The sequence below is a fragment of the Chaetomium strumarium genome (genome assembly GCF_033439665.1).
Source record: "Chaetomium strumarium strain CBS 333.67 chromosome Unknown B0T15scaffold_7, whole genome shotgun sequence".
In the NCBI taxonomy this organism is placed as follows: domain Eukaryota; kingdom Fungi; phylum Ascomycota; class Sordariomycetes; order Sordariales; family Chaetomiaceae; genus Chaetomium; species Chaetomium strumarium.
Window position 1 is genome coordinate 862,763 of NW_026944435.1, and position 26,540 is coordinate 889,302.

The window sequence follows — 26,540 nt, forward strand, 5'->3', positions numbered from 1 at the left end:
GGTTGGCATTCGTTGATATGGAAGAGAAGGAAGAGAGTTTGGCGATTATCTGAACGGACAGATAAAGATAGGTATTTTGTTTCCCTCGCTATCGATGTTGGATGACTCGTTCCCCCAAAGTGCAAGCGATTTGATCAGCCCCAGAAAACGGACGGGGCAGTTCCTGGAAGCTGCCGAGAACGGAGATCATCGGAGTTGGGGCCAGGCCAATCGTCTTTCACCGTCCGTGGTGCTGCGGTGAGCGTCCAGAGTTTGTGGTCAACGGACGGAACCTTGTCGAGTGGATACCGTGTGCGGAGCCAGATGACGGTGGGGTAGAGCGTTCAGTTGGTCAGGTCCGTTGCTTGTTGTTGTCGTTCGAGATACGAATAGTACCGACGAAAAGAGGATGAGAGCCTAAGAGAAACGCGAGGAGCGGACACGCACTCTTCTTGTAGGTCACGCTCGTCAGTCTGTCACATCGATTAGCTAACATACGCCCAGGGTCTGGCAGCATCCTGAGGGGCTGAGGACGAGGGGTTTCACTGGATCCTCGCTAGGAGTGTGGGGTGCTCTGGACGGGCGCTGCCATGTCTGCCCCTGTCCCTGCATGCCGAGTGCCCAGGGCGCAACAGGGTTGTGGAGGTGATGGTGTAAGCTTTTCGCAAAGTCCTGGCTGACTTCAACTGGCTGAATCCGCTGCTTTGTCTGGGTCGTTCCGCCAGTTTCTCCACGATGAGTCTGGTGACACATTGCGTGGGGTGGATGATGGCATCTTGAGAGGCCTAGACTGGTGCAAGACAAGATGTGCTGCCACAATGTTGCAAGAATGTTGCGATATTTCACACTGGATTCCGCTACCCCAAAGGCGATCCACCAAGAGCTGTGGCCCCAATGCTCGCACTCAATTTGAGTCCGTTGGCGTTCTTGTTACACGCTACCTTACCTTCCTAGGTCAGTCAAAACTGAAGGCGGCATCCCATCCATGGATTACTTTTGATGAACCTTGAGGACTGGTGGCCTAGTACCCAGAACTTGAAGTGAGCTCGCGCAGGGTAAGGCCCGGACAAGACACCAAGGTGCGGGCTTCAGCCAATAGCGTCATGCTACAGCTCCTGATGAGAAGGTGAATCGCCCAGCCAGGCACACGGGCCCAATCTGCTGGCCACGGGTTCAACGCTGCCGCGATAGCACTCCCATTAGCCATCACACCATGCAGGTCCTCGTCCAGTCGAAGCTGTTCAATGTCCCCCCTTCCTTTCAGCCTTCAGCTTCCTAGTTCCACATACCTCTCGGGTGAGAAAAATTTTTCTTACTTCATCAGCGACTCTGAGGTCTCCATGTGCGTCCAGCTTGTGGAATTTCAAAGGCGACCGATGACCTGTGCACTCCAGATATCACGCCATTAGCCTCCTCCGGTCACGACCTATGCGACAACTCCACTCAATCCCGTCTCGCACCGTGACCAGGGAGGCACATACGTAACACACCTGATCTCTTGGGGACCCTCCTGTCTTTACTGGTACGTAGCTATGTACATAAGGAGAGACGGGTTTCCGTTGTGCCCCAGCGTATTACATAAACAGCTTCCTATGCCTGTGGTCCTAATAGTGTAGGCATGGTAGCCTCAATGATGATGATTCCGCTGCTTCCGAAGTTCCGACGGTAGGAATACCCAGAGCTCCCGCAGCAATTCTGCCTGTTCTAATGCCATCACCGCCCACCGAATAGAACGGAAACACCAATCTGGTCTCGGACTCCTTTCACGTTGAAGCGTTCTGCGACAGAACCACTTTACGACCCCACAGTCGATGCAAACTCGATGCAAAGCTAGGTTCCGATGCAGGTACTCTGAACCAGCACATGCCACCACTGCGTGTTCTGGTAGTGCCGAGCACTAATAAGATGCTGTTTGGGTGCATCATCCGTGGCCCACTGGGAGAGCCATCCATGTATATTGTCGTACACACCACACTAGTGTGCCTACAGTCCCATGAGCAAGAGCAATGCAACCTTGGGCCATCCGAGAAGGAGAAGTTCATGTTAATCGGGCCTCTCCCACTTACCTCCCACCTGACGTGGGGGTGCTGTAGATACAATACATAGGTATGATTGACAGTGCCGGAAGATGAAGGCCGCCGAGATATTCGGCCCTTTGCATTAACGTTGGAACGTCAAGCTCATCTTCGCCGTTCGCAAGAAGCACATTTTACTTGTACTTCCCCTCCGCGTGGCTCTGTCTCCGACTAGTTCATATCCCTAGGAGTCCTAAGGCGACTTTCCACCCTCCAGCCATGCATAGGCGGGCAATATCAATGCCGCATCCCCACTTACCCGGGTAGTATCCTTTCCCGCGTATCGACATGTCGGCGCATATCGGGGGTGCTGTGTGAAGTCCGCGTCGGCGCAGGCGGGGACACTGCAACCCGTATGCAGCGCCGTCGGTAGCTGACCAAGGCACACAGTGGCTGACTACCACAGTATACTACTGATGCTACTATCGGCATGAATGACGTGCAGCCGCCCCCCTGCCAGCAGCTTGCGACAAGACATGAGGTGAAGAGGACCCCCATTTTGAGAAGCCGAATTATCTATCCGTACCCCACTCTTTAACGACGTGTGATCTCGATCTTCGGGCCGTTATCGTCATGACGGAATGCGCAAAAGGAAGAGGGTCTTGCTACTGTGGTGGTGGTGCAATCTTGTCGGTGATAAAAATTTTGTAGTCGGCCTGCTCGACGCCCAATTGTCGTTGTTCTGAGTCGATTCTGAGATAAGTATGAGAGACGGCAAGTTTGTCTTACTATATCAAACCCCACGGGTAACGGCGGCTGTTCAAGGCCACAGTAATAACTCGCGAGTCGCAAGTGTGCCGAAGTGGACACTCCGACTCCGTAGCATCGAAAGAAACAAAACAACAGCCAGACTCCTGACCCCCACACCGACATTCCCAATTGCTCCCCTCGACATTGATGACAGCGGCGTTCCGTCTTGTGGGCCGAAATGCGACAGCGACGATAGCCGGGGCCCGGGGCATGGGCTCTGATCGGATCCAAACCAAAAAAAGCCCTTATCGCGCAATCTAGGATACGTATAGTATCACAGATAAGGCATCGGTCGGATGGTACCTAGAGCAATATGTGGCCGCATTCTTCATCCGATCATTGTCATCTCCCACGAAAAGGTTGCCTCGAAGATAACTGGTGGAAAAGCCTCGGGCTCGGAATGAGAATCTTGTGCAGTTCATCTTCCCCCCAGCAGGTGGTGAGTGTGGTTGCGCGGAATTAAACTTCAAAGTCTGAACTCGGATAAAACCTTTGACACGCGCACGTTCTCCTCCGCTCGCGGCCCCACTCTCCGGCCGGAGTGTCTTCCGGAGCGGGTCGTGCTGTGGGATCCGGGCCCTTCCGGTCTCGCAGTCATCAGAATCCCGGGGCCGCGCACGATCAACAAACAGCGAAGCTCAATAACGGAAAGGCACCATTCCGATTCGGTTATTGGACATATCGCAAGGGTCTGAGAAAGATAGCCTCTTTTTACTTTTCTCACTTTTTTTGTTTTTGGGTTGCTGACAGCTCCTTGTTTCGAAGTCGTCAACCGATGGACGCCAGGTGGAGAGGGAAGCTGAGATCGAAAGCTGCTCATCGAGGACCCACAAAGTCGCTGAAACAAACAAGAGCATTTGGGAGAACCTGGAGCCCTGTGCTGACAATACGTACAGGAACTACCTTACCTTACACTACACAAGGAGAGTCATCGCGGCCCACCTCGATAGTTTGGTCTGGGTCACATGTAATTCCACGCTCCTCAAACCTACAAAGCTCGGCATACATTGTTCCCGGGCCCGCATCGAATCATATGGTACTATCTGTAGACTGTCTGCTGTCCATCACGCAATGCATACGCTACCAAAGTACTAGGGTATCACCGCCCTACGTGTAAAACTCCGTCGTGTCCGATCTGATGCGACTTCAAAGTCCAATCCCCCAGGAAGGTCTGGACCCGACCGTCTGGATCTTGGTAGCCTGCAGGAATCGGGTCTCTCGGTCTCACGGCAGGCCGATCTGGGTTGCCATCTTGGTGGGTTGTGGACTCACCGAGCTTTCATGTAATAAGGGTCCGGTCTACATAGGTACTAATCACTCGAGGTCTCCCTGAGTTATCTCCGATCTCCGTCGGAATCGGGATATTCAGTCGGGCATATGTAGAACAAATGTTCGTCGTAGTATCGGCCGAAGACCGGAGTCCTCATTGACGTACCTGGATACCTATTATGCGATGACGACTGTATCTGAGGTTCTTTGGCGACGCCTTCTTTTTCTCGGCCGATCGAATCTGTTGGTACGGAGGAGCCATCGAGGACGTCCGGTTCTTCCTATCCGATGTGCAAAAGTTTGTAATCGCAGAAAGACCTGGCAGATACACTATAGTTCTGGAGGTATAACAAGCTTAACGAACTTCAACATAGATCTTTGAATAGTACGAGAACCCGAACCATCTTGCCCTCTAGTAATCCTGTCTTTGTTCAAAATTCTGACCAGAAACAAAACGCATTCCCACTTCAAACACGCCGAGCCTCTGTGGTACCGACCTAAGTAGGTATATATGTATTCCCTCCGCTCAAATAACGCCAGTAAAGCAGAAAAGACACTAGTTAAACGGGAAAAAAAACCTCGTTTGGAAGTGTGTGTGTGTGTGTGTGTCAAGGATGATAAAAAGTCTGGTGCCTCGGCCGTCCATGTGCCGCATCCCAACCCGTGCTCTCCCCCAACCCATCAGCGCCAATCTCCCCCCGTCTCGGCTCACCACTCAGCTCCTGCGGCTCCATACTCTGCTGCTGCTGCTGCTGCTGCAAACCTGGCATTTGCATCACCGGCGAGTATCCGCCAAGCCCGCCAGGCGACGAACGATAGCGGCCCTGCCCGCGGGGACTCCCGTGAGCTTCTCCCCCCCTTCCCGGCGGCGGCACCTGTCGGCCGCCCGGGCCAGGAGACACTTGCACCCAGAGCCGGCCCTCCTGATCGATCTTGGCCAGCGGCACATCGCCTCCGCCGCCGCTATTCCCCGACCCGGTCCCAACCTCGGTGGTGCTACTACTGCCTGCTCCGTCCACCACCACCACCGCCGCCGCCCCCTCCGCCGCCGTGTTGTGGGCGTTCACAAGCTCGTAGGTCACCCCGTCGGTCCCCAGCCACGAAGTCACCCCTGGCCCTGGCGGCGGCGTTCCGACGGGTAATTCTGCCGGCCCCCTGTAGTAGCTGTAGCCACTTCCATGTCGTTGCTGCTGCTGCTGTTGCTGCAAGAACGGACTGTGTGAGTAGGGGCTGGCTGGGGTGTATGTCGATGAGGGCGGCGGGACTTGGAGGCTGGAGGTTGGGACGAGGCCCAAGGGATTCTTGGTTCTGGCGCGGCTCTGGCGTCGACGACGGCGGACGAGGCAAAACACGCCCAGTGCGGACGCTATGAGCGCTCCGGCGCCCCCGACGGCGATGCCGGCTATTGCGCCCTTCGAGAGCGCCTTGTCGCCGTTGTCGTCTTCCGGGGACCCTGTTGCTGCTGTGGGTATGGCTCGTGTCGGGGTGCGGCTAGGGAGGCTAGCTTTGCGCGTCATGAGGACGCGCAGATCGGGGTTGGCGAAGCCGGTGGCGGGGGCGGTCTTGGTTGCGCCTCCGTCTGCCGAGCCGCCGATGGCTTCGACGAGGCGGTCTGGGACGCTGTAACGGGTCAGGTTGGTGACGAAGAGCTGCCAGAGTTCTCTGTCCCGGTTCTGTTCGCCCATGTCAACGTTGTGAACGCCGTATTGCACGGGAACGTCGCAGCTATCGATCGTCGGGAAGGTGCCGCCAATGATGAGCATCTGGGCGTTGTCGATGACATTGCAGCTGAGGGAGTGGTGAGGGTACGACCCGGTGAGATTGCCATCGGCCGGGTACATCTTTATCCATTGGAAAGAAGGGATCGTCAGGATATACAAGTCGTCGAAGCCGGCTGTATCGGGGGGCATGCCCGCGCCACCGTATATGTAACTGCCTCCTGGTCAGACGCACGCTGATTACTAGATTCTTTTCGTGCCCGACCACATCAACTCACATATTATAGCTGGACTGGTCGGAGGCCCATGTCGCCCCGGCGCAAAAGCGCCTCCGCATCGGAGGGACCTGGCCACTGGCATTTTGGGTGTACCATTTCGAGCTGAGCACGTCATACAGGAAGATGTTTTCCATCGGCTGCCCGACCCAGGTGCCGTTGCCGTGGGGATCCTGCACGCCGCCAAAGTAAGCGAGCATGCCCCCGTCGCCTACCGGAATGAACACCATGGCTCCCTCGGCCCGGCCCAGCGAGTCCGGACCGGTGGCGACGGAGAAGCTGTTCGAGTCCATATTGTACTTCACCAGGTCAGACGCGGCAAGTGGGGGGCCCTTCCAGCCTGGGACGGTGTTGTTCGACTTCCATCCCCCGTAGTAGTACCCTTCGCCCGTCTCCGGGACGGAGACCCCGGCGCCCCACGAGACAGCAGCAAGATCATCCTGCGCTGGAGAACCAAACGAGTCCCAGCGGTCGTAGATGGCGTCGTAGGACCAGAGCGTGAACTGCGGAGAGGGAGGCTGTTGGTAATACTCTCCGCCGAAGAGGTAGAATCGCTTGTTGACATCATCGGTCCAGAGGGTGCCGCCACTGACGCTTGGGATAGATGAATTCTTGGTGAGATTGGCGTAGAGCTGGGGCATACGCCCGGCCCCCGGCGTGTCGAGGTCGTGGTAATGTAACCCCGTGTCTGAGACGCGTCAGTGGGGAAGGCGGTACTTGTAAAAAAAAAATAATAATAAATAAAGATAAAAAGATAAAAATACATCTGGACACATGGATGAGCACTCACTGGAGTAGTTTGTGGGGTACTGCGATAATGGATTATAGTTGATGAAGCCGCCGTCGATATACAGTTTCCTGTCAATCATGGCCGTCTGATGGCCGAACCGCCTGCAGAAGTTCTCGACTGGATCCAGCTGCGTTGACTTCTCGATAAACACCGAAAGCAACACCAACAGCAATATGCACGGAGAGCCGAGACGGGGCGAGTGCGGCCTCCAGCGGTCGCGCTCCGACCAGCCGGCCCTCCCGGGACGGGCCGCCGATAGTAGCGTCATCTCGGGAAGCAAGAGGCACAAGCCATATTTTGCCAACCGGAGAGCGATGTGGGCTTTCCAGAACCTCCGGACACAGTTGGCGGATGACGACGGCAATATCCTCGAACTTGCAAGGGAAGGAAGAAATGCTGTGGCAGGAGTCGTCGACCCGAGTAAGATCAGATTCAGATCAGCCCACGCACGATGAGTTGGGACACACCGCGACCAGTCAACGTGAAGTTACACATGAGCCTCTGGCCTTACGAATAGCGGGTCTCCAATTCCTGTCTTTGTGCGCCTCGAGCGCCCGGCGCGATGCGAGTGGCTCAGCTTACGGATATTATGCCAGCGTCGATCTGCTTTTCTGGTTCGCCCGTTGATGCGCAACAACAACTCTCCTCCGGCATTCGTGGCTAGATGCTTGTGGCGGTGAGGCAAGTAGCTACTCTAGGAAATGTTACGCTCTTGAGAGATCAACGTAGAGTGATGCAACGGGGAGTGATCGACCGGATCATCCCTCGGATTATACGGGCCCAACTGAGGAAGCACAACTGCACTTTTCACGACGAAGTCGAGCGTGCAGAGATTTGGGACAGACAATAAATCGCCGGGTTGAATGGCCCGTTGCCCTGGATGCTGTGTTCCCGTCATTCGGACGCCGGTCCAATGAGAAGATATCGTCTTCCATGGGGAGTCTCCGAAGGTATGCATCTACCCCTGTAAGCCGTCAGGCTGAGCAGGAACAGTAGCCAAACCATTGGCAGTTCGACTTGGTTGAACCTCTGGGTTGGGCGGAGCAGCTGTGTCGGCGTGCGACCGGCCAGTTGTTGCACGATGTGCGACGTCGTGTGGCTGGGATTCCGGGCAGCGCTGGGTCTGTATAGGCTTTAGTGCCAGTTGCGGTTTCAACCAGTCGAGACAACATACGGAGCATGGTGGACGTCTTTAACAAGGCGTGGCGTGAGAACTATGGAGCAGAAAACTCCTCTCGTCATATACCAAACTGAGGGTAGCCCGTGGAGTAACTCACAGCATCACCCATCACTTCAGTGTCAATGGACGCACCGAAGAAGACAGCCGTGAGCATATCTCGTTTTGTGATGCGCTTTCGGATCCTACTGCTTCAGCTCTGCGTGCCGTCCCGACCTTTGATGACCCCCATTCCCCCCTCTCGTCCGTATCATCCGTCGGAATAGGGCGTGCATCTCAGGGTTGGCGCGTCAACGTTCAGTTTGCTCAGCCTTGTCAAGGGATTGCGGATGGATACCGGGACAGCCGATGGCGTCGAGCCGGAGTATGAAAACAGGCACCTGGCATAGCTCTGCCGTATTCGTGCGGTCTTTCGCGTTTGGAGAATTCGCATGCCTACGCGTCTTGCGACCCCAAAACTGCTTGACCTGGCGGATATCTTCTCCGGAGCTACCCGGCCTATGCCTCCGAATCTGCACTTGCTCCGTGACGGCCGGCTAAGAACCTCGTCGGGAAATATTGCTTTAAAACTTGCCTCTGTACCTGGTACGCGGAACGCGTGGTTTCTTTGGAGCGAAGTGATTCAAGCTTGGGCGGGGGTTGTGCAAAGCTGGCAGGTGAGAAACGTCCCACCAACCCTCTTCGCTGGCACGCACGATGGACCTTCGTTGCTGCTAAAATACCCAGGGGTCGCCCCGAAGGCCGAATGGCAAAGCTGCGTGGCGGGCCGGCGGACTTCGACCATATGCTTCAGTGGGATGATGATCTTGCTTCAAACTCTGGTCTCGTGGTGTGAAGACAGGCACAAAACTTGAGAACCGGGACGGAGCGGGACAAGCTCCAACCACCTGGCGGGATAGTACTTGTACCATGTTGCCGGAAAAGGGGCAGAAGACAAAGGCAAGGGGAGAGGGCTTAGGCCAGGGTAGGATGGAAGGAACGGAGGGCTGCTTCCTGCTTAAAAAGGTTCTAAGTTGCTGTACCCACTCATCCAACTGCCGCGTGAAAACAGAACCCCTTATATCCCTCTACCTGCAGTATGAAGCACTTGATATGCTTTGGCTGGCCGTGCGTCCCTGTCTCAAACGTATGCAGCCTTTCTGTTGAGAGACTTGCAAGTTGCGACAAGACACACACGACCGAGCAGCTTGGCGTCCGATTTATCGCAGATACGAAGTTACGTTAGGCCGGCAATCTTGTCCCCACCACGGCCCCACTATGCGGTCCGCTAGGGAGTGAGCTTAACCGGTGGAGACCCGGCGGACGGAGCAGGACGAATTGTCGCGAGGGGACGATTTTGGTTTGGTTTTCGTATCGAGAGTGGTTGTTGTTGAGGATCATTCATCCACAGTCTCAGATGTGTACACTAGGTAGTGTAGGTTACGTTGCCTTTTTAGTATTGTCACGAGCATCGGTCATAGGGCATGGGCTTCTGTCTACGGCTCACGACCTTGGCCAGCAACAGCTGGAGAGGCGACTGTGTGTCTAGAAACATGGCCCGGTTCACCAGAACCACATAGGCCCGAGCTAGGCAATCATCAGCCTCATTCGTCGTGACTTGTTGCAACATCTCTTAAGGTATTTCCCTCTCTTGCCAGCCCCTCTTTCCCAAGATGACCAAGAAGTGACTACGCTCCATGGAGAGTTCTAATTTTCGTTCTTCGTACCGGTATTGTACACGTTCGATGCTGCTGCGCGCGCACGTAACCTGGTTTACAAGAGCCCATCCACCATCGGAGTCAATAAATGACTACACCTTCACAGTATTCCGTGGTGTACTGCGAGGTGTCAAGGCTTCTGCAATTGAACCCCTGTCGAGAACTGGGGGACGGAATTCAACGCACGGCCCACTTCGAATCTGTCGCAAATTTGCACCTACCACAGTAATTGGGGTTTGTGTCATTGCCAGGGGGACGGCATTCGGGGCGGTTCACCTTCCAACTCCGCCGACGGCCGGAAATGATCGGCTTCGGAGAATGCCTGTTTCAGCCTTAGCAGCCGGGGACTCGGTATCCGCAGGAACCGTGCTCCACGTGGCTTCGAGAAAACGCTGAATGATTGTTAGCGCGGATCTTACGACAGGGAGTTCTGCTCTTAACCCCGAAGCAACACTCTTAAACTAGGTACGAAAAGGGCTGATTCAACGCAGAAGATTAGAGCGTCTTGCAATAACCTAAAAGGCTGAGTTCATCTACTTTTTTTTCCGTAAAAAAGTTAGCAGTTTTGACGTTGAGATTGAGAGTTCATCACGGGGTAGACCCTGGTCTTTAAGTCAGGCGCTAACGAGGGTTGGATTTGGATCTGATGCTTCTCTTCCGGAACACTTTTCCTGTTCCTTTCGCAGCGCCAAGCAATGCCACAGCAGCAGCTGCCGACGCCCGCCCACCATATCGCACTCGTTTTAACAACGGGGGCAGATTATTACTTAGCCGCCAGAAGACACAGAGCCGGGAGTTATTATTAATCTATCAAAAACATCTCCTCGAACCTTGTAGTGTAGGGCTCAAGGGTTAGATGACGCGCGATCCCACGGTCTCCCATCGTCCGACTCTTTAGAAACGGCCAGCGTATCTCGCGCCATTCGGACCCTGTGTTCTCCCCGGGCCACTAATAGGTTGCGTGGTGGTTCGATTGTTGATTTGGCACAGGAGATGGCAGTAGCTGGATAAGCCCGAAAGTCGGATATATCGGACTGCGTCATTGTCAGCAAGAGGAACAGAGTAGTAGCCGCTCTCTGGCGGCGCGGGCTGATGCCAGGATCACCACGGGCACTGTGAAGGTGAAGAGGCCGACGACAAGACCAATGTGGGACTCTTTCTGAGCAGTCTTGGGTCAGATCCATCGTCATTGACTCATTTGGGAGGGTGAGCGATGCTACACTACTGTACTCGGTACGGAGATAACACTACGGGTTTCCGCGGTGGAGCCTTCGCCTTTCCATCAGCCCGGGGACGGGATTCGAATTGGTTCCTCTCATTGAAGATGCTGGATGGTGACATGGTCACTTCGGATTGCAAGTCTTTTCCGGCTGGGCCGTTATAAAAAGACTAGTGTAGTCACCCTGGTGCCGTTCCATTATCTCGGATCTTTTATTATCAGGTGGTTATCCGCTTGAGAGATCTGAGATCGTTCCCTCTTTTGTTGGCATCTTGTTGTTTGTTTGACGATACTTAGTAGTCACTTCTTGTTTTTTTTGTGCTACTTGTATTGTACATTCTATGGGGTTGAGTTGTTGAGATTCCAAGACTCTCTCTCCCCCCTTGCGCGATGGCAAGCAACCCCCAGTCATCGTCCTCCTCCATGACAACCAAAGAGGCCCCACGGGGCAGCGGCCCGGACGTTGAGTCTCAGCAAGACCGCAACGACGTGCCGCATTGGTTCCTCGTCCTTCACCCGTCCGGCGTCAGTGACGCGGTGCTCAACTACCAGTACCCCGGCGAAGGCACCCACGAGTCGCCGTACGTGGTCGACTTCCTCCCTCACGACGCCAGCAACCCGCAGCAATACAACCGTCTGAAGAAATGGAGCATCACACTGATCCAGGCCGTTGCCACGCTGGCGGTAGCGTTTGTGAGCACGGCGTACTCCGGCGGCGTCAGCGAGGTCATCCGCGACTTCCGCATCTCCACGACGGTGGCCATCCTGGGTATCTCGCTGTTTGTGGTTGGATTTGCCGTCGGGCCGTTGTTGTGGGCGCCTCTCAGTGGTATGTTTGTTACTTTGGGACCTTGGGTGGTGATGGAGAGAAAATGAAATAAATGGCATCGCTGACCGAGGCTGGCCCAACAAATGAACAGAATTTTACGGGAGACAAGTCGTGTTCTTCATCAGCTACATGGCCTTGGCAGCCTTCAGCGCCGGGGCCGCCGGGGCCCAAAATATTGAGACCCTGATCGTCCTGCGCTTCTTCGCCGGTGCTTTCGGCGCGTCGCCCCTGACCAACTCGGGCGGCGTTATCGCGGACATGTTCAGCGCTAAGGGTACGTGGTGCATTAACTACCCCTATCATGGTTTACCATTATTTATGTGTCGATAATGAGTGTCGCTGACCGTCACTTAGAGCGTGGTATGGCGACGAGCGTGTTCGCCATGGCGCCGTTCCTCGGACCGTCCATCGGCCCTATCGTGGGCGGCTTCCTCGGGGAGGCCGAGGGCTGGCGCTGGGTCGAGGGCCTGATGGCCATCTTCACGGGCACGCTCTGGATCGCGTGCGCGCTCTACGTGCCGGAGACGTACGCGCCCGTCCTGCTGCGGAAGCGCGCGGCGAAGCTCTCGCAGCGCACCGGCAAGGTCTACGTCTCCAAGATGGACCTGCACGTCAAGACCACGCGCGCGCAGCAGATCAAGACGACGCTGCTCCGGCCGTGGGTGCTCATGCTGCGCGAGCCCATCGTGCTGCTCACGTCCATCTACATGGCGGTCGTCTACGGCACGCTGTACCTGCTCTTCGCCGCCTTCCCCATCGTCTTCCAGCAGAACCGCGGGTGGAGCCCCGGCATCGGCGGGCTCGCCTTCATCGGCGTGGCCGTCGGCATGCTGGTCGCCGTCTCGTACAACATGTTCGACAACCGCCGCTACATGCGCGTCGTGGCCGCGCACGGCGGCATCGCCCCGCCCGAGGCCCGCCTGCCGCCCGCCATCCTCGGCTCCTTGCTGCTGCCCATCGGCCTGTTCTGGTTCGCGTGGACCAACGGGCCCGAGATCCACTGGGTCGTGCCCATCATCGCCTCGTCCTTCTTCGCCGCCGGCCTCGTCTGCGTCTTCCTCTCGCTCATGAACTACATGGTCGACAGCTACACCGTGTTCGCCGCCTCCGTGCTGGCCGCCACCTCGGTGCTGCGCTCCCTGTTCGGCGCCGCCTTCCCGCTCTTCACCACCTACATGTACAAGGACCTGGGCATCCACTGGGCCAGCTCCGTGCCGGCCTTCCTGGCCCTCGCCTGCGCCCCCTGCCCGCTGCTGTTCTACTTGTACGGCGCGCGCATCCGCATGAGGTGCAAGTTTGCGGCTGAGGCGGCCGCCGTGTTGGAGAGGATGCAGAAGGCGCACGGCCAGCAGCAGGAGGCGATGCCGCCGCCGTCGCCGGCTGGGCGCGGGGAAGAGGAGGACCGGGCCGTGCGGCCGGACGGATTGCCGGTTAGCGAGAGTCGCGCCGTGTTGAGTGAGGATGAGGGGACTGTGGTCGGGAGTGGTGATGACGCGGGGGAGAAGACGAAGTGAAAAAGGGGAAAGCAAAGAAAAGAAAAAAAAGAAATGAAGTTAGATAAGAGGTTTGGATGTTAACGGGTTTTTCTTCCCCTTTATCTTTTGCGACGGCGTTCTGAGATACCAATGTTGGGATCGGTTTGGCATCAACGCATATCGTCCGGATGCTATCTTGGATAAAACATAGACATAGACTGGCGGGATACTAGGGATACTCTCCTCCACCTTTACTCTTGGATGCTGAGGGAGGAGATCCGGGAATTTTAATAGCGCGAGAAAAAAGATACAAGATACACACCTCACTTATCCTTGGCTTCCGGGGACTCGGAGCTTTGCTTGGACGGAAAGTATGGCTGCCGTTGCGCATACATCGTCCGAGATGAGGTTGCTGAATCATGGCCACTTCCCTAGGGCGCCAATCGTCGGCTTCCTCTCCGGCCGCCAAGCCGGGCCCGCACCTTCGCATTCCGTTTTGGGAATGCGAGACATCTCTTTTTTGACGTCTGCCTTGAGCTGCCACCACATCTCATCCTCGTCGCCGGCGACTGTTGAGAGCGAGGTCCGATTTGCCAAGCAGGCATGCGCTGCCCTCCTCCGCCTTTCTGTGTGTAGGTGGTCGATAACCCGCGCTGCGTTTCTATTTTCCGTTGAATCGGGTTCGGCAGGACGAAACCTGCGAAGTTTGCTTAGTACATACGACCTCGTGTTTTCCGTGACTCGACCATTCTCACGGCCGGGCGAGGAGAGAAAAGCTGTGAGGTTTTAAGAGAACGAGAGACTCGAATTTTTCTTCGCCTCGTCGTATGTTGCACCATTTCTTGTTCGCTTTCCAGAGTCGGAATCCATCAGCTTCCTGCATTTGCATGGTACACGGAATTAACATCCCAATCCCCCCTTTATTATTGATTCCACTTATACGGTTATACCCCTGATTCGTCCCTGGGACCGGCCCACTGGGCGCTCCTATGTTTATGTTACACGATGAGTGCTGCACTGCGGCCCACCACGTTTGCAAACACATTTCTTGTGTCCCGAGACGGACACGCAGGGCCGGTTTTCAATATTGTAGGACCGGAAGAGCCTCGAAAGAAGCGGCCACATCGGGTATGTTGGCGCACGAGGGAGCGGAGGGTACCAGTCCTGATGCCCACGGCGGTTCCAGAAGGACTGTGGGAGAACAAAGCACATACTAACCCAATGGGACCCTAGAAATCAAGACTGGGGTGCATCCGATGTAAAAGACGCAAGGTCAAGGTGAGATGTCCCACGCTCCTGCTGCTGTCCCAGTATATCTATACGGCTATGATTATGCCAACATTGACACACCCGTCCCAACAGTGTGACGAGGGCGATCCGTGCAGGAATTGTGTCAAGCGGAAAGAGGCATGCGTCCGCGACAGGCCGACATGTTCCAGGCGGGACGGCGGGAAGTCTCCGCCGCAGACGCCGCCGCTCCTCCCCGAAGTGCTCTACTGTCCGCCATCCGAGCCGGAATGTGGTCCCGTCAACCTGCTGCATATGGAACTCCTGCACCACTTTGAGCGCCACACCATCCATACGCTACCCTTCCACGTGGTGTGGCCCAGGATGCTGCAGCTTGCCTTTCAGGTCAGTTGGGATGTCGAGTTTCTGTTTCGTCTATTATTCTTAAACTACTATTATTCCGGAACTGAAAAGAAGAAAACATGATCCGTCTCGACACACAGTCCCGGCAGCACACGTACCTCGTAAACGCCATGCTCTCCTTCTCGGCAGCACACCTCGACTATCTCCACCGGGGTGACAACCCGCGCTATCACCGGGCCAAGTACGCGCTTCTGGACAAGACCCTGCACGACTACCGCGAGGCGCTCTCAGCTCCCATCACGGCGGACAATTGCGACGCCCTCCTCGGCACAGCCAACCTGATCCAGTTTCTCATGTGGTCCGACATCAGCTTCATGGACGGCCAAGAAGAAGAAGAACAGCAGCAGCAGCAGCCACTAGACTTGTCAGGCGATCGCCTCTACTGGCTCTGCACCGGCGTCCGGCAGATCCTCTTTATGGCCTGGCCCCTCTTCCAGACCCCGCAGTCCGTCTTTATGCAAGTCGGCATGCTGCAACCGTGCATGGCGCTCGAGGACGCGGTTGAAGCGTGGGGGCTGAACTGGCAGCGCTACGTGCGCGCCTTCATGCAGCTGTACGATAACCCGCGATACCGCGGAGGACGGGACGCATTCCCTTCTTCCTCTCCCTTCTCCACACCGCAGCCATTATCCCGCACCTTACGAGACGACGATGAGGGACATGCGGAGGACCGGACGTCGCCATTGATAACACCATCACCAACACCGCCGTCCCCAAGTTGCTCATCCTCCTCCTCCTCACCGCCATCATACTCAGCACCCACCTTCTCCACCAGCAACAGCAACAGCAACAGCAACAGCAACAGCAATGGATCAGCCTACCTCGAGGGCCTGATCCCCAACCTCCCGTCCTCCAGCGCGCCGCCGTACAAGGTCATGACGTTGTGGCAGAGCTACAAGGAGGGCGAGGCCTACGTCAAGAGCGCCGGACAGCATGACGAGGCCCTCACGCGGGCCGCATACGGGCGGCTCGTGGCGCGGCTGGCTATTGCCATGGCCTTTGTTGTTGCCTCCTCCTCCTCTGATGAGAAAGAGGATGCCACTACTATTACTACTACTACTACTAGTCCTGGTGCTAACCGACACCGACAACAACCGCAACCGCAACCGCAACTCCCCCCGGGGGCAAAGCGCAGCAGCAGCAGCAGCGACATGGTGCGCTACGTATCCGTGTTCCCCATGATGTGCTTCGGCCCGCTGCTGGCGCTGATCTCGACGGGGGACTCGCGGATGCTGGTGGTGCTGTTCCACATCTACCACGCCGTGGGCCAGCTGCTGCCGGGGGAGACGTACTGGTGGTGTCGGAGGCGCGTGGCTATAATGGAAGCGGCCATAGGGCGCGAGCTGCGGAGCCGAGGCTTGGAGGTCTGCTTGAGGAGGCAGAACGAGCTCGTCTAAGGTACAATACAAATACAATACAATACCAGGTAGTAGTACCTTAGTTGGTCAATGCGGTTTTTCATGTGAGAGAATGGAACATTCACACCGCTCCGAAACGTAAAAAAAACTCTTCAGGTTCCCCTCATGGCTGCGACCTTTTCGAATGGGATGGATATCTTTTATATCGAAGCCTTCGTCCCCGGGTTCTTCCGTCCGATACGTCAATTCTACCAACATAGGTATCACCGTGGGTGCGAAAACGTATCACCTACCTACGGTACCTTACCCAGCCCATCGTTCGCTATACAAGTCACTGACCGTATCTTCTTCGAAGTAGGCTGTGACTTGTAAGCACACCCATCATGCAGAACATACCTAGTTATGCAAAGTCGCAACAAAGTATGCACCTCTCCATTTCTTATGGACAAAAGACTCCCGCTCTTGATAACTCCACTATAAACATGGACGGATGGAAGACCAGCCGTACACACAGACGCCGTTTTGCCTACCAACAACTCGCTTTTGTTTCCCCCCCACCTCCTTCTAGGCTCCAATGCTGTAAGGCGCTCACAGAATCACTTTGTAAGTAGCTGCCACCAAACAATTCCCCTCTCCGCTAAATGCAATGAGCACAGTACAATGCGATGCCACGATAAACTCAGGGAGGTAGGTGATGACAAGCCCCAACCAACCAAACACCGCCCTAGATGCGACCATCCCATCCGCGGGCAAAAACAAAGGGAAAAAACCGCTCAGTACCTTACTTACCTGACATATACCTCTCCTTGTCCCTGGTACAGAAACAGAAGAACGTGCCCAGACAAATTTAAGTTCACCTCCCGCCAGCGCTCTGTCGTCCCTTCTTTCCTCTAGTGACGACCATTTCTGGCTCCACCATTACTTCCTTCTCTTTCGCAGCCGCAAGCGCAGCCTCCTTTTTCTTGGTCACCTTCCTCGACCGAGCCGGCGGCGGTTCCTGGCTGTGCAAGTGCCCGATCTCCTCGAGCGCCATCATGTTTTGCCAGTTCATGCACCTATACCGCTCCGGTGCCGGCTCTGCGGGCGGCGCGACAATGGTCGTGACACCTCTTCCGCGTGTGCTCATACGTTTGTTTCCACCTGTTGTGGTTGCGATGGCAGTAACCGACGCGGCTCCATCCTCGTCGTCCTTTTCCTTCTCTGCCGCTGGTGCGAGATACTTCTTCCGATTCTCCATGTTTTTGACGATCTTGTCCCGGTAGTTGACAAGCTCCTTGCGCAGTTTCAGCTCGTTGACGCCGCGAATGTCTAACCAGCTGATAAGCTTGTCGACATCTTCCGGGTCGTCGTAGTAGCCCCACTGTGTGGCGTTGAACACGCTAGTGGCGCCCTCCTCGAGCTTCTTCCGCGCGGGGACCGTCATGCCGAACTTGGCCTTGTACTCGTCCTGGTACTCGGGCTTCATATCGATGTAGCCCTCACGCTCAAGCTCGTCCGGCCCTTGCACCCAAATACACCCGTTGGCATATCCCGCTGATGCCGTGGAGCTGTTGGGTAGGCCTCCATAGGGCATGCCGTTGCGCTCGAACCAGTAGTACCTGTTCCAGAAGCGATCTTTGCCGAGCACCCGTGTGCGGGGGCAATCAGCCTCACGGAGGTCGTTGTCAATGACGGCGATTTCCTGTTCGCATTCGGCAACTTCTTCCTCTTTCTTCTGGATCTCCTTAAGCACCCGCTGAAACTGCTTAGACTGCTTCGGCATCTTGGCAGCCGCCTCGGCCTTCTCCTTACGCTGCTGCTCCTGCTCGGCCTTACGCTTGCGCTCGGCCGCGCGGTCGTTGGCGCGCCGCAACTTTCTCGCCGGCCCGTCGTCATCCGTTTCTGGAACCTCATCGGAAGCGTTGGCGGGCAAGTCTTCGACATCAGACATCTTAACGTCCCCATTGGTTTTGGCAGGTTCCAGAGGAGGGCTTGGAGGAAGGTTGTCAGGCAAGAGGATCTTGCGCTGGTCATGGAGCCCCTTGAGCTCCTCAATTCTGTTGCTGCAGTTTAGCACCGGCATTCTGAAAAGGATTGGAAAGGGATTGGGGGCGAGGGTACTAACAACTGCTTCCTCTTCCTCTGCCACTCGATCTTTTCCTTTCTGTACCCTGTCATCGTCTCACTGCAGTCCTCCATGTAACCGCGGATGGCCTTCGTTTCCGTAGTGAGCATGCAGATGATCTGGAGTGCTTGGGCGCGGAAGTTGACGTCGAGCGTGGCGTATCTCTGGCGCACTGTCTCCCGGGAGGGCTCAATGTCGGTCGGGACCAGCTGCTGCAGGACCTCCTCGCAGCTCGCTTTCAGTCGCTCGTTCTTGGACAGTTGGTGAAACAGGCCAACCATGATCATTTCCCAGCCGCCGTCCTGGAAATCGCGCTTCTTGAGTTGCTCGATCCAGTCGAAGTCGCGGAGTACATCCTCTGCCCTATGCTTCGGCGCGTCCTCAGCCTTCTGCATCTCCTTCTCTGCGGCTGCAGCCTCTGCCGCTAACCTCTCCGCCTCCATCTTCGCCATGCTGCTCCTGGTGGCGCGGCCTGAGGGTTGCGGGTCTGGTTCCGGCGTGGGCGCAGTGCTCTCTTCCAGTTGCTCTTCTTCCTCCTCTTCCTCCTCCTCTAGTTCCGGCAGCTGGATCTGGACTTTACCACCCTCCGCCTCAGAGCTGACTAGGATTTTGAGAACCGCACAATGGATCTCCTCAAAAAGTTGAACAGGGGTCTCTTCAGAGTGAACAACCATGGCCTGCCGGTAGTCATCCCATGTGAAAGAGTCCAGTTTGAAGATCTCACAGTAGACGTTCAAGGTGTCCCAGGTCTCGAGCAGGGGTAGTGTCGACTTCATCAAGATGTCGTCGCTGTCGGGTGGCTTCGCGTCTGGCGCGACATCGACGGGCGGATCCTTGCACATGAACTTGAGTTGCGGCCTGACAAGCCCGCGGGGCTCAATCTGCAAATCTTCAATTGGATATTTCGGCGGCGGTGGGGGAGGGGTGGGTTCAGGCTGCCTAATAACAGGCGGAGGCACCTGGCCGCGGAGTGACATGGGGAACTGGAATGGGTTTCCGGGAAGCGGCAGGTGAACAAACTGGCCGGGCTCGTGCCCTCCGAACGTGCTGTGCTTGCCCTTGATCGCCTGCTGCTGCGCTTGAAGGGCCTGTTGTGCTTTGGATTTGTGACTTTTAGGCGCTGGCTTTAGCTCTGGCAGTCTGAAACCGGTCGGGCTGACAGGACCGGGAGACACCAGGGCGGGATCGAACTGTGAAGCCTTCTTTTGCAGCTGCAACTGCTTCCGCTCGAGCAGCTTGTTGTCGTACCGCAAATGCGGCGGGATTCGTGTGTCGATGTGGTACTTATCCGCCACGTCGTGCTTGACCAACCACGGTGCGCCATTCCATGCTTCCCTTGTCACTGTCTTCTTGATGAAGGACCGCAGGACTGCCTTGGTGAACACTTTACGGTCACGGAACATGTTGGAGTCGTCCACCATCACTTCCTGGCCGGCCCGGTCATCCAGGCTGACAAAGTAGCGCGAAAAGGGCGGAGCCACACTGCCGTCTGGGAGGACCTTGGCGCCGAAGCGCGTCTTGTCCCTCACGATGCCGTGAGATCTCTCGCCACCGAGTATATGGACCGTAACCGCCTCTCCAGGATAGTAGTCGTTTTTGAATTCGTCGTATATTTGGTCGACGAGCGTGTCAATCCGGGATACGGTTGAAAATTGGACGCGCCGAAGGATGGGACCCTTCAGAGCCTCGGGGAAAGCCTGCTCCACCTCGACGGCCCCGGCAAGCTGACCATCACACCCACCTGTTAGTTGTTCGTCCATGAGGAGGGAAGGGGCAATGAGGGCAGGAGGGCCGAGAATGAAGCTGGGTAAACATGGCATGCATACCTCGCTCTCGAGCGCGTCAAAGAAAGTGAGGCCAGAGTGCCCACTGATTTGGCAGATGAAGCGTCTCTGTTACGTGTGAGATGGCCATGCCCTATCGCCTACTAATGCGGATTTGACGCGTAGCATACCTGCTTGTAGAAGTCCATTCTGCTTAGGTGTCAGCTTCTTTCTTCCTCGCCTAATTCGTGGACATAGTTTCACGACGGGATGTGGGCCAACACGAACCTCGTCAAGTAATCTTCATATGTGAGGAAGACCTCACCCGTCTGGGGGATGTGCCAAACCTTTGAGGCAGGGATAGTTAGATTTTAGCTACGGCCAATTGGCCCCGGCCCGGGCTCGGCGGCTTCACATGAGCACTCACCTCCTGTTGCTCATCTTCGATCTCAGGCACGGGCAGGAACTGCACCGGCTTGCGCTTGAAGAGGACCTGGGAGATCACGTTAGCGGAACGGCGTTTCAGCGAGCCGGGAGAGAGTTCTCGTTTACCATGTCGAAGGTGGATTGGCGGTGGGGGAAGAGGGGAGGCGCGGGGGCGTCTTGAAGAGAGCCCGAAAAGTGCTACAAGGCTGATATCTCAGCCTTGTATAGCTAAATAAGCAGGCAAGTGGCGGGCTGAGTGCTGCTGTGAAGACGCGCTGGTTTGGGTGATTAGGACGCGTTGTGGTGGCCAGCGGCCTGTGTTGTGGCTGTCGGGTGCAATTCGCGGCGGATCGGGTGGAGAGAGGTCAGGTTTGGTGGCCACGCAGGAGGGTAGCTCACGGCGAGCATGCAAGGCTGATGACCACGGCTGAGGTCCAGTAAAAGGCGGTGCAGATGCTATCTTGCCCGTGCAAGTGGCCCGCATGTGGCCTGGGGCGGTCGTTGATGTAGTTGCAACCCTCGGGGACGTAAGGTTGAGCGAAGTAAGGAAAAGTGAGCGGTGCGGAAGTGGGAGGAGGAAAAAGTTCAACAAGGGGAGGAGGGAACGGCAAATGGGGAGGAAGCACGAGGCGACTGATAGGTCGAGCGAGCACTGCTGGCGTCCGGACCCGCCAACAGGGTTCCGGGGTGCTTCCCAGCTCCGACCCAGAAAGGGCTCCTGCTCCTCATCCGCACCCCGACCACCCCGGGGACCCTCTTACCGCAGCCCGCACGCTGAACATGCACGCTTTGCCCACGTTCTTGTACTCATCCTGCTCAGCTCGACGAGGGCTCTCTGCACGCCCTCGAAGCATCCAAATCGGGCCATTTCTCAATTGTTTGTGACCACAGAAGCATACATCAAATTTCATTTCATAAGGTAGGGGTCCGAGAGCCCCAGACAGGAACCCCCTTCGAGGCCGTCGGGGCACCGCCTCGCGTCTGTTTGACTGTCGGGCTCCCGCGCTGCTTGGCTCGGCGCACAAACTTGGAATCTTGCTATTTTCGAGATTCCTCGCATCTTTAACCACCTCAGCGATATGCAACAGCTATGTTTGGTCGTCGATTTCTGCTGTTGTGAACATTTGGCCATGCACCCCTCATCAATTCGCCATACTTGTTATTAGATACCTCAACCATCCATATATTGCCCTGCATAATGAAGGTACTTCACTAGCAGATGGCTGTCACCTTGAATTTAATGGTGCGCTTATTAGACTTTTGAGACTTGGAATATCAAAGGTCCATCATCCAATAGAGTTTTCTAGATAGATTTCGTGCTGAGTCTTGTCGGGATTGTTGACTAGTACCTCCAAGCTACCTACCGTGATTGTTCGTTACTCCTTTGCGGATAGTAAGTCCACATCTAGCGTGAGTGTGGGGATACAATCGCTTTCCCACAATGTACTCACTCGAATAATAATCCGGTGTAAGCTGTTGGGAGCCTTAAACCGCTTGTATACTCCTGCATCAGTTTTCTCGATAGCCTGGGTAGGTCTGCAAGGAGGTTGATGCACTACCGAAGTCCCTTCCTCCGCAAATTGTGGCACTTTGCGTGGCGTGGCCGTCATTCATCAGCAAGCGTGAAGCGAACCGTGTCCGTGTCCAGGTTGAAGATGGTCCTGTCAGGATGAGTGGGTCCAAGGCGAGGCTGAAAACGTAGGTTGACGTGCAGCAGCCAGCTGCAGCCTTGCAGAAGGGATGAATCTCAGCTTTCAACAGGGAAAGGTGCCTTAGCCAGAATTGCTGTATCCTATCCATCTTGGTCTATTAGTTGATATCGTCTGGACATGACTGCTGTGATGTTTTTGCTGATGGGGCCATGAGGCGAAATTAGATCTGACCCCAGTTGCGATGGAGCAAGCAGGAAGATCGGTCTTCCAGAACACATGTTAGGTAACGGCCATCATCCCTGTGGTTGGTACTTCTCTGTTGGTAGAAAATCGCTAACCATACAAGTACCGGTCTCTAGTGTCGGCATGTGGATCTGTGCAGGCCTGCCGACATTGATGACGGCCAATGAGAGATAGGTACCTATGCGACAGGGCTTGGGCAGCTGACTCAGCAAGGGGTAGCTGGTATATGCCTGGCAACTTGGAAGGAGGAATCACTTGAGGGAAATGCGGCAGTGTATCCGTAGTGTACCGTAGAACTGGCCTGAGCCGACCACCAGGATCGTATAGTTCTCTTTTTTTTCTACCTACCCTACGAAGTGAAATACACGACCATGAAGCCCACCCAGCTCCCGACTACTCCTATCGCCGAGTATGAGCTGGTGAACATCAGCGGTAGAAACTCGTAGCTTTTGCCGAAGACAATCTGGTGCACCAATGAGCAATATGCGATGAGTGGTATGCTGACCGTGATGTAGAGCGTGCTGAAGCGGTCAAACAAGAAGAACCTGGCCCGGCTCGACGCGGGCGCGAGGCGGTCGAAGGCCATGAGGAAGAGAATGAGCCAAAACACGGTGTAGACCGTCTTGATGGGAAATTCTGCCGGAGTGAATAGTAGCGGGAACAGCGATACGTGGCCCGCAACCGCAAGTGGTCGGAATGCGCCCAGATAGCGCCGGTCCTTGAGCGCGATGAGGCTGAAGGGGATAATGACAAGAAGGACCGCCTTCTCGTGCACATGCCAGCCAAACAGGAAGGAGGCATAACCGCAGAGCGTAACGGCACCGATGAAGTTATCCCAGGTCGGCTGGAAGAAGAGCTTCAACAGCGGGATCGTCTGAAAAGCCAGAGTGAGGCCAAAACACACTCGTGGTGTGACATCCGGCAGCACCGCGAAGGATGTATCTCCGACCAAGCCACGTGTGACGCTCTGCAGCGCCTCCGTCTTGACCGTCAGACCAAGTCGGGGCGCAAGGATAATCAAAGCGCGATCCACAAACGAGTACACGGCCCAGACATTCGGCGCCCAGTATGCATGACACAGGCCACGCGAAAAGGGAAAGAGCCGACTCAGGATTTGGGGGATTTGGCCCTGTAGTGCGAAAGGCCCGAACGCCGTGCCAAATATTCCTGCAATGCCGGCGCCCAGCTTCAGACAGTTGAGAAACTGAATCCGGAAAACCGACTTCGGAGACAGGCAGTACGCCCTGAGGAGGAAGACGAAGTACGCCGGCGCCAGGTAGAGGTAGATGTGCTTCATGCACAATAGACCGGCGAACAGAAGACCACTCCACAGCAGCGTTGACTTCTTGCGCGCCAGGACGAGCGAGGCGATCAGGATGCCATACATGCAGCCATTGTACTGGAAGTGGATGTGGTCAATGATGAGGAGACCGGGCGAGAGCAGGATAGATATGGCCGCGGCCTGCGCTGCTCGTTTGGATGCCCCATGCGACGAGTCTACGAACCTAGGAACGCGTGTTAGCTCAGAGTTGCCCCCCCGGTTTCGAGCACAAGGATGGTCATGCCGCGTACATCTGCAATGCATAGACTAGGAATAGCTCGGTGATGATGACGGTGGACCTCTGGAAGTATATTGTCTGCCAGCTATCGTACTCGAGATTGTACACCTTGAGCATGGCCGGGTCTACCAGCTTCGCGACCTGCGACATAATCCACTCGAAGTAGGCGAAGAACGGTGGGTAGTCGAGCGTCCATTCTGAAGATTTCTCGTAGTACCATTCCCATAAGGGCAGGCTATTGGTGATGGCAAGCCAGTTGCGGTGGACCTCAAAATCGGTCGATTTGCTGTTCATGCCCACTGTCAGACTCCTCTGGTTTCGAGTGCTAGGTTAAGCCGAGCAAGGCACGAGTCGGGAGAGGGGGAGGGGGTCGGGGGTAAGCTCACTAGGCTGGGAAGAGCAGAATCTTAAACGCAGCAGCCACTATCGCGCACTGAGTGAGTGAAGGGTATATCTCAGCCGTCATGATGGCGGCATATCGGGGGCTGCCATGCACAAAGCCGGCGATTGTTCCGTCACATGAATCGCGGTCGCCAATTGATAGGTGAATCGCACTGGAATTTCCATCCAAGCGGAGCTGTTTACGGATTAACCCAGCACGAGCCCAGCCACAATTGGATGCTAGCTAACGCCACATCCGGGGCGCAGCCACCTCCTCCCCTCTAATTCGGAATCTCGAGTCAAAAGCCTTAGACTGCGCAGTCGTTACGGATAAACAGGACCAGAACCTCCTCCGAAAGCATCTGAGGATGTTGTCTTGAATTCACCATAGGTTTCTGCTGGTCCCTACGGCCGGGTCACTTAGAACGTACTATCGAAATCCATTATAATGTATTTCTTATATCGTAACGTGAAAATCATCTGCATAGTCAACAATGGACAGAGGCGGCCCTATCATTCCCATGAGCTCAGCAAATGGGCAAGTTGGCAGACCTATATCAGAGCGTCTCCTCCTTCGGAATGATGCCAGTTTTGACCGCATGCCAAACAGCCGGATACACGGCCCGGGCATAGTTGCTCTGCCTCGCCAGGACGTACTTCAAAGTGATCTGGTGGTCCCAGCCCCGAATCTGGCCAATGTCGCCGTCGAAGGCATGCAGCACGTATGTGGCGGAAAAATCTATCTCCCAGCTCTCCATGCGGCCGGCCAGCTCGCGCTCGCGCAGCCACGCCAGCGCGTCCGTACATGTGTTCCTCCTCAGCTCCTTTGGCTTGCCCGCCACATCGTCCAGCACGCCGCCGGACGCAGCCGCGCTCGGCGTACCGAGGTGAGGTTGGAACAGCTTCTTCTGGTCCGCCAGCTCCCACGAAACAGGCGCAAACGCGCGGGGGTTCATGATGAGCACCTCACCTGGCACTGCGTCCAGCCGATAGGCCAGGTCGGTCAGGATATCCACGCCGATGGCCCATTTTCCATTGTAGAAAGCGTCCATGGCCTTGTAAACTATTTCGGCGAGACTCGAGTGCGGTTGCGATAGCCAAACCCCGTTGTTCACGTATCCGGTGTATTTGGGAAGGATGGCATAGGCCGCTCCAACGACATTCGCAAACCCAGCGTGGCGTAGGGGCGCGAGATCGCGCAAGGGCACCACATCTGTATCGAAGTACGCCCCGCCAAAAGTCCTCAGCGCGTCAGCCCGTATAAAGTCCGCTTTGGAGGGAAGGTTGTCGATTTCGACGCCTTTAGAGGTCACTCGTGGGGTCTCGACAAAATTGGGCGTCACGCCGGGGATGTTAAGCACGCGCTTGGTCCAGGTATCGCCAGAGGCTTTTGCGCGCTCCCACACCTCCGGTGCTGCGTCGGTGTGGAAGTAGATGCGGTCGGGGTGGAGGAAAAGATGTGACGAGTATACACTGACGAAGACCCTGAAGTCTAACGAGAGGACAGATGGGTTTCTGAGCAGCCAGACGTAATGCACAATGTTAGGAATGGCGGCGTCAGCTGCCTTCGTATCGTTGCCGGCGGCAGGCGATTCGACGCCATCGCAAGCATTCGCAAGCGGCTCAGCGGGGAACGTCGGGAATGTCGGGCGATCCGGGTTCCATGGCACCCCCAGAAGCGAGTAATTAGGAAGCTCGATGTTGACCCAGGCGTACTTGTAGCACGTCACGGCAACGGCTATGAGAGCGGCGATGGTGATGTTCCGGCGCCAGCTGCCTCGGTGGAGGACGGCAGCCAATGAGCGCATGATGTGGGGAAAACAAAAGAGTAGGGCTACCGGAGCGGCAATTACTAGTACCGTCTCTGTCAGATTGAGCGGGCAGTTCCCGTGGTCAGCGACCTGAGAATGTGTCGGAATGACACAAAGGCGCACAAAACCAGCTGTACCTACCTACCTGCCCGGTAGGTGTTGGCTGAAAGGATCTTCTCAGACTCCGAGTCCGAGATTTGCCCCTTGAAGACTGAGAACACCACGTCGTCTTGGCATTGAGTTTGACACCAGGCGTCCAAACAGCCGAACAGAGCCATACATGCAGTCGTTCTTTCCCTTTCCCTTTCATTTATCTGCTCTTGGTATTTCTTCTTATTTA

General features: G+C 55.9%; 6 protein-coding genes across 6 annotated transcripts; 2 read left to right on the forward strand and 4 right to left on the reverse strand.

Moving 5' to 3' along the window:
* Positions 1–4,457: 4,457 nt before the first annotated feature.
* On the reverse strand, positions 4,458–7,322 carry B0T15DRAFT_295181 (uncharacterized protein). Its single transcript, XM_062863755.1, has 3 exons — positions 6,857–7,322; positions 6,070–6,754; positions 4,458–6,005 (listed from the first exon to the last, which is right to left on the reverse strand). The coding sequence occupies exons 1-3, from the start codon at positions 7,122–7,124 to the stop codon at positions 4,682–4,684; spliced, it is 2,277 nt and encodes a 758-aa protein (XP_062717952.1). The 5' UTR covers positions 7,125–7,322; the 3' UTR covers positions 4,458–4,681.
* Positions 7,323–11,130: 3,808 nt separating this feature from the next.
* B0T15DRAFT_295216 (major facilitator superfamily domain-containing protein) lies at positions 11,131–13,387 on the forward strand. Its single transcript, XM_062863756.1, has 3 exons — positions 11,131–11,778; positions 11,870–12,052; positions 12,133–13,387. The coding sequence occupies exons 1-3, from the start codon at positions 11,340–11,342 to the stop codon at positions 13,290–13,292; spliced, it is 1,782 nt and encodes a 593-aa protein (XP_062717953.1). The 5' UTR covers positions 11,131–11,339; the 3' UTR covers positions 13,293–13,387.
* Positions 13,388–13,771: 384 nt separating this feature from the next.
* On the forward strand, positions 13,772–16,457 carry B0T15DRAFT_542166 (uncharacterized protein). The gene is made up of 4 exons (XM_062869912.1): positions 13,772–14,381; positions 14,487–14,531; positions 14,616–14,885; positions 14,984–16,457. The coding sequence occupies exons 1-4, from the start codon at positions 14,259–14,261 to the stop codon at positions 16,298–16,300; spliced, it is 1,755 nt and encodes a 584-aa protein (XP_062717954.1). The 5' UTR covers positions 13,772–14,258; the 3' UTR covers positions 16,301–16,457.
* A 657-nt stretch (positions 16,458–17,114) lies between these two features.
* B0T15DRAFT_514231 (uncharacterized protein) lies at positions 17,115–20,683 on the reverse strand (the record flags this gene model as incomplete). Its single annotated transcript, XM_062868103.1, has 7 exons — positions 17,115–18,297; positions 18,366–20,089; positions 20,192–20,257; positions 20,320–20,338; positions 20,417–20,475; positions 20,556–20,621; positions 20,681–20,683. 7 exons carry the CDS (start codon positions 20,681–20,683, stop codon positions 17,115–17,117), a joined length of 3,120 nt encoding a protein of 1,039 aa, XP_062717955.1.
* A 1,899-nt stretch (positions 20,684–22,582) lies between these two features.
* On the reverse strand, positions 22,583–24,555 carry B0T15DRAFT_542170 (glycosyl transferase). The gene is made up of 3 exons (XM_062869913.1): positions 24,395–24,555; positions 24,022–24,294; positions 22,583–23,954 (listed from the first exon to the last, which is right to left on the reverse strand). The coding sequence occupies exons 1-3, from the start codon at positions 24,472–24,474 to the stop codon at positions 22,799–22,801; spliced, it is 1,509 nt and encodes a 502-aa protein (XP_062717956.1). The 5' UTR covers positions 24,475–24,555; the 3' UTR covers positions 22,583–22,798.
* A 391-nt stretch (positions 24,556–24,946) lies between these two features.
* Positions 24,947–26,197, reverse strand: B0T15DRAFT_496650 (uncharacterized protein; the record flags this gene model as incomplete). Its single annotated transcript, XM_062867191.1, has 1 exon — positions 24,947–26,197. The coding sequence occupies one exon, from the start codon at positions 26,195–26,197 to the stop codon at positions 24,947–24,949; it is 1,251 nt and encodes a 416-aa protein (XP_062717957.1).
* Between the last annotated feature and the right edge of the window lie 343 nt (positions 26,198–26,540).